This window comes from Penaeus japonicus, unplaced genomic scaffold (assembly GCF_977035675.1).
Source record: "Penaeus japonicus unplaced genomic scaffold, GWHDUDI00000001_assembly GWHDUDI00000039, whole genome shotgun sequence".
In the NCBI taxonomy this organism is placed as follows: Eukaryota; Metazoa; Arthropoda; class Malacostraca; order Decapoda; family Penaeidae; genus Penaeus; species Penaeus japonicus.
Window position 1 is genome coordinate 13,466,616 of NW_028234441.1, and position 7,500 is coordinate 13,474,115.

Below are 7,500 nucleotides of genomic sequence, written 5' to 3' on the forward strand. Positions count from 1 at the left end.
TCTCTCTCTCTCTCTCTCTCTCTCTCTGTCTCCCCTTATACTACATGTAACAGAAGCAACTTTCTTTGCTTCCAGAGTGTTTCCCTTGTGAGGTGTTGCTTACCGTTACAGTCAACTGGCTTATTAAGATGTCTGTTTTTTGTTTTGTTTTTTTTTTTCCTCTCACTTTTTTTTATTTCTTTTTTGTTAGAGGCATGGACGTGGATTGTCATTCTAACTTGTACGTGTTTGTCTCATATTGTGTTTCGGCTTTCTTTGTAACTCGAAAAACGTACGGTATCTTGGTAGTGCCTGGACTCTGAAGGTTGTGTTCGTACGTAATAATTTTCTTTGAAATGAATGGCGAGTTAGTTTTGCTGAATCATCGCCGTCAAAGTCACATTGAGCATAAAAAGCACGACTTCATTCTTTTCAAATTATAGTCGAGTGATCTTTGATTTCGTGTGTACTTGCGCGTTTAAGTCATGGGTGACTTTTAACTGAAGGTCTGGAGGAGGTAAAAGAGGTTAGCTAATGGAATGCTCAGTGGTTTTAGTACCTGCTCCATATTACTCTTTGAATTTGTATTACGTTCGGACTCCTTGATGCTCACTCTTGAGGCACGGCGGTAATGGGTCTTTCATAAAGAGGAGTAAATAATTTGAATATCTTATCTTATCTGGAATTTGGATATCTTAGAAATTTTAACATGAAAAGCAAGAAAAAAATACTCCTCGAATTAGTAATACGTTCGGGCTCCTTGATGCTCACTCTTGAGGCACGGCGGTAATGGGTCTTTCATAAAGAGGAGTAAATAATGTGAATATCTTATCTTATCTGGATATGGAGTTTGGATATCTCATAAAAAGTTTTAACATGAATAGCAAGTCTTAGATCTAACGAAAGAATACGAGAAGAAAAAAATACTCCTCGAATTAGCAATACGTTCGGGCTCCCTGATGCTCACTCTTGAGGCATGGCGATAGTGAGCCAATGAGTCTCCTAGAAATCCTAGCATGAAAAGCAAGTCTTAGATCTAACGAAGAAATACAAGAACAAAAAAGAAAAAAAAGAAAAAATGCCACCTACAGAGAGTGCTCAATGAATACTCCCAAAACCTAAAGTAATCTGAGTTACTCTGTGGTATGGTGACAGAGATCCTGTTTTGATCCTCTTATTGCAAGTAGAGTTGTGGTATAGTCTAGGGTCTTAATGCCTTGGTTCTTATTTTCAGTATTGATTCACTATTGCTAATCCATCTTCAGTTGCCTTTGCCGAGAGAATTTTAAGATGTTTTACCTACTCTGTGCACTTTAAATGGGTCTTGCATCTTGTTAGAATTTCTGAAAGATCTGAATACCATATTTATAAAGCGAATTAGTAAGTTCTTCATGCAGGATCTCTTATCAAGAGCATTTGTTATCGTTATTTTTGTTGTTGAGAAAGCTAAGCAAGTTTTATATAGGCCATTCTGTGTTGCACTATTTTCTTTTGCTTTCCCTTTTCCTTTTTTTATCTTTTTCTTTGTATTTAGTGCAGTGACCATAACTTTACATGTATTTAAGGTTACTATGTTTTTCAATAGAAATATATGGTGGGGGTGGGGGGGAGGGCATAGACGAAATATGATTCCAAGTAAATCATAAATATTTCCACTTCGTTTTGATATATCATCAAATCCAACAGAATCTTCTTATTTTGACATTTAAAAAAATCACCAATAAAAGCACAAACTTTTGGCAAAGATAATACATTGATCATTCTGATGTAGTTTTTATTTTCGTATTCCATTTCCCTCTTCCTTTTTCATTTATCTTTTTCTTTGTATATGGGATTTCTTTTTTAAATGATTTTGAGATATCAATAAATGCGACATTATAGTTTCGTGTTCATTCTAGTGTAGTTTTACCTTCGAAAATTTCGTATTTTACGCTTTCTATGATGCATTGACGGGGTAACTTCGAATTTCGTCATTCGGTTAAAGATAATTTGAAAATAACGTTAATGATGCAGATGATATCTTTGATTAATATTATATACCAGCTACTACTTTGAAGCGTTTATTGTGTGAGTTGGAGAAAATACTTTTCAAAATTGGAGTCCGAGGTTTTAATACACGATTTTCATTTACTTTTTTCAGTTACAGACCTTGAATTATTCCGATTATACTAATTTCTTCAACTTGAAAAGTAGGCTTCTTTCGTATTTATATATTGTGTATGTAGAAGCTTTGCAGACTTTTTTTCTTTTTTTCACATTTTATTGCACCTTTCCTCCACTTTATTGCATGTATTTACTGTCGATAAATTGCAAGGAATAATTGTAATGATAAAAGAAAATAAACCATCTCAAGTCACAATGTAAAGAAATACTGAGTGATGGATCACCTCACGAAGTGAAGACTTAGATGTATTGTGAAGATTTTATCAGTATGTTAGATATTTCCTTGAATTGTTTTTATATGATATTAATACCTACATGAAATATCAATTATAGTCATTTGCCATTTTTAAACAAATCTTTATAGTTTATTGTGTTCGTTCATTCCATAAGTAATTATATTGCTGATACCAATAATAAACATCAAAGACAGCACTGTTGTAATAGAAATAACGAGCATGTTAGCGATGACTGTGATATTATTAAAGATAAAAATAGCAGTGACACATGTAATTGAAACAACAGTGGCAATTGAGATACATCAAGATACAGATATAAATATGAGCTAGATATAAACATAAATATTAATATGTCAATAGCATGACCAGTGAAATCAACATTTTTGACTACATTAATACTAACATGTGTGTTTTCCTTCCCCCAGAGCGCTAGCCACGGACCCGAAGGCCTATAATCGCCTGCACGCATGGCGGTCGCAATACCGAATCTCAAACGAACACGGGTATTTTGAGTCTCCGGTTTATCATTACTGCCGGATATGCGAGGCCCTGAATTACAACGACCCGAAGCCTAAAAGTTACGATCGGATGCAAGACTTTTGGAATAAGGAAGAACAGTGTTTCTCGTCCACGTGGGGAGAGAGGTTGAAAAGAGCCCAGGGTTAAGTGCGTGGGTTGTGTTTTAAAAACGCTTGTAGGGTTTGTTTCATTTCCATATTTTTAAGTGCAATGTGTCTATATTTTCTCTCTTTCTTTCTTTCTTTCTTTTTTTGCTTGTTTATCCTTCTGTCTTATTTTTTCTTTATTTTATCTTTGTGTGAAAAACATTCCGCCACGTCGTGATCCAAAGCAGCAGAATTACCTCTGTGACACGACCCACCATACCCGTTCAGTATTTATCACAATCCCAGCCTGTCCATAATATCATCTCCAGTCCCCTTTACTCCCAAGTTCCTCACCCAGCGTTCTCAGGCTGCGAACCGCCAGTTTCGAACCTTGTATCCGAAACACATGGCAGTGCGATCAGGGTTTCGGATGTAAGAATTGAATCTAACGGTTCACAGCCTGGCAGCGCAGGGGACTGGACATCACTGCCGAACTTCCCAAACTCATCCACTGTATTTAAGTATACTCTTCCGCTTCACTCTCCAAATACACAGCGTATGTTTACGTTTTACCTTCACTACAGTCAGGAAGTCCCCACTCAGGAAAACATTTCTTAATACATATCAAGTAAGCACAACCACCTGTCAAGTGTACCCTATACGGACTCACAAGTACCTAACCTTGCCATGACGTATAGCTCAATTGTATATTTATGGTCGTTGTTATTGTCAACAAACAATAAGAATCCGATACACCCACACGTAATTATAACAATGGCCGTAATTTGCTGTGATCAAACCAATTACACAAGACATTTAAACCATTGAATTTGGTGATATAACACTTGGTCCAAACAAACTCTGTTTCTCTCTTTCGATTTACATATTATTTTTAGTCTACAAAATATGGTTTGTTTTAATTTTATACTTTGGGCGCCAATAACGGCATTGTAGTCCAAGAAAAAGACACACGTGAAGGTGAAGATAAAATGATTATGAAATGTACCACAAGGTTGTTGTCGTGAGTAAGAGCATTAGACTACAAAGCAAATGGGACGAATAGCGACATATTTGAAAATACGTGAGGTTCGGAATACGCTATCCATGTGAATGTGCAATATATATGATGTTACCTCTGGGCAAGTCAGGCTTCATGATTGACTTCATTAATGTCTTGAAGAACAATAAATATTGAACTCACTTCTACATATTAACAAGAAAAATTATGATGTGTAATCGTATTTGTTATATACTGTATTTTCCCTCCTCTTTTTCATATATATATATATATATATATATATATATATATATATATATAATATATATATATATATATATATATATATTTATATTTATATATATATATTATATATATATATATATATAATATATATATATATATATATATATGTACACACATATACATACAATGTGTGTGTGTGTGTCTGTCTGTCTGTGTCTGTGTGATATATATATATATATATATATATATATATATATATATGTTATGTATATATGATATATATTATATATACACATAAAGGAAAGTGTATGATTTGATAAACCTAACTTTTCCTTTTTTGCAGTGCGCGAGACCAAACTTTTCTTCTAACCCCCAGACTCATTTTGATTTGAATCTTGGGAATGTTATGTAGAGATTCTAATGACTAATCTCTGCAATGGAAAATCAAACACTGATAGATACTTGGTTTAGAAATATTTTAGAACCTGTAATTGTTCATAAAATGATAGAGAAAAATGAGACTCATAATAAGCCCAGCACAATTGCATCATATCCAGTGAAATTACTTGGCAGTGAGTATGTTTTATGTAAGACAAGCGTTATCAAAACAAGTGTTAGTAGTTCAGACACCGCGTCGTCCATGTCTTCGTAAATAACTCAACACCAATCTAGTAACTCTCCTTAATCCACAATGATATCAGAACAAAAGTACCATCAGTTATTTTAATGATCGTTATATTCCCAGAATTTGGGCAAAAGTCCAATAAGTTTTATGGTCACCAAAGCGTTGAAGACAAAGTCATAATTTCCTTTGTTTTAGGTTTATATGTATTCTGTGATAACTGTAGTCTTAGGGAAACGTGATTTTATTCCGTGTTGTGTGTGTTCTTCTGTGCAATGTTCCAACTTGATTTTTTTTTTCCATGTATGTGTTATGTTGTATTTTTTTTGTATCACACCATATCGCTTCCATCAAGATTATAGATTTTTTTTTCACAAGGTAAAGATTTTATTGACTGAGCCAAGGTGCCAAGATTATTATATTGACAGTTTGTATATTCAAAGAGAACTTTACAACACAACACATGAATCTCTCTCTATATGTGTATTTCAAGCGACATATCAGTATTCAGTCCTGTGCCCTTAAGAGTTGGTTGTTGTTGTTTTTTTTTCTAAGAAGTCAAGTCCACGTTATTCCTGTTCCAGGTATTTAGGTCGGTTGAAAATGTATACTGTATTTTGATATGTGATTTGTACACGGAGGAAGTATATGTATAAAAAATGATTAAAAAGTTGATATACTTGTTTTGTATTTTTGTTTCTCGTAATCCTAAATGCCCAAATAACCGGGTAGTTATGGTAGAATATTACCAAGCGTAACGAAGAAATGAAGTTGGAAATACTTGGATATCGTCTAATGTAAATGCACTTGTGTTTGTGTGTGTGTCCGTGTTATTTTTTCGTTATCTACTAAACTTATCCAATTTTGAGATTCTTATCTAGTTCAGTAATTTAATATATCGCCATATTCTGAAAATAATATTCAGAATAATGGCGCTCACACACAAGCACACCTGTACATAGCCACGTACACAACAAGAGAGAAAGAAAGAAAGAGAGAGAGAGAGAGAGAGATCCACACAAACACGCCAACTGAGGTAAACACCTGCATGATTTTCCAGCCATCGCTCTGTTTTATTGTACGAGTGTCATGCAGACATAATAATCAATAGAAGTACATGTGTTCGATCATTGCCGTGATGTGAAGTTACGTTTAGTTATATCTACACTATAAAATATATTTTGTAATCCTAACGTTTTGAGTCCATTTGAGTTTGGATGCAAGAAAAGCACAAGCCCGTAAATAATGTACTTTTTTCCAACAAACAAACAATAGCAGTTAAAAGCATCACTAAACTGAACTATAACAAAGACTATCAGCCTTTTCGCAATAACTCTTCCATGCACTATTCCCCCTCACATTGTAATACACTCGAAGGGGGCGGAGTGAGAAATCATTACAAATTCCGTCCGGGACAATTTAAGACCAGTTTTCAAGTTTCACAACGAAATGATATTCATACAATTCAATGCTTAACTCTAAACGCTGCTATTGTTGTATTCGAGTGCCTCAGCTATTGTATACAATTTCAGACAGTACAGTTATTGTTGTTTTGACAAATGTAGCATTCATTTCAAAATGGCGATTGTGAAACACTTTAGATGTACGAATATATATTTCTTTTTATCTTCCTATTTTGTAATGTTGAATCGGCACCGATATTAAAAAAGGTTTCGTCTGGGATCGAAGTGAGTTCCTGAACCCGTGAAATCATCATTTTAGTTATTGTTATTGAATCGTAGTGTTAATAATAGCAATGTTGATGATACATATTAGGACTAAGAAGATGCTAAAATATGCTAATGGTCAGAGAGGATAACAGTTAATATCATAATAAAAATGATACTAATAATGATGATGGTAAGGATGCAGTGATGATAATCATCATCACAATGACGATACTAGTCATACTTTCAATCACAATCTTAATAGTAATAGTAATGATAAATAATGATTATATCTGTAATGATACAATAATAGTGATAATGATGATGATAGTCACTCTTACTATCATTATCATAGCAGTAGTAATGTTGATGATATTGATGCAGATGATTAAAAAGTAAATAACAGATAAATATCTAATAATGATAAAAATAGTGGCAATAATAATAATAGCAATAATAATGAGGATAATAATAGCACAAATAACAATAGTAATGATGATAATGATAATGAAAACAATAATAACAATGATAATGATAATGATAAAAACGATGATGATGATAATATTGATGATAATGATGATGACATAATGATGAATAACTGTATTTCTCGCGCACCCAGGAAGGACATAAACATAAATCTCTCTTGATCAAGTAGCTTTGGTTTTAGTAATATGATCACGGAAAAGAAATAAAACTATTCAATAAAGATGGAAAAGGAGTAATTTGAAAGAAATACAAGCAAAGTTATACGTATATCCTTAACATATGTTCGTTCTTTGCCACGTTGTCAGCTCAGGCTAGTAATAAGCGCAATATATATTTTTTTTCTCTCTCTCTTTTTTCCAATGTCAGAAGAATGGGAAAGAAGGGATGGAATTTGGTAAAGAGAGATAGAGAGAGAGAGATATGTTAAGCTTTTTTCATCTTGTCTTGACTAGAGTATCTCTCTTTCTCTCTGCCTCTTCCTCTCTCTCTCTCTCTCTCT

The 7,500-nt window shown here is 33.7% G+C and overlaps 1 protein-coding gene across 4 annotated transcripts in view; it reads left to right on the forward strand.

Moving 5' to 3' along the window:
* LOC122242396 (inactive fucosyltransferase B) overlaps positions 1 to 4,331 on the forward strand; it is a 17,870-nt gene extending 13,539 nt beyond the window's left edge. For 3 of the 4 annotated variants that reach the window (XM_086533687.1, XM_042999690.2, XM_042999689.2), the window contains exon 4: positions 2,804 to 4,288. In XM_086533687.1, coding sequence (XP_086389813.1) covers positions 2,804 to 3,044 — 241 coding nt within the window. In that variant the 3' untranslated portion in view covers positions 3,045 to 4,288. Of the gene's footprint in view, positions 1 to 2,803 lie in introns of all 4 variants that reach the window. The other variant, XM_086533686.1, reaches the window with a different exon arrangement.
* Positions 4,332 to 7,500: the final 3,169 nt, after the last annotated feature.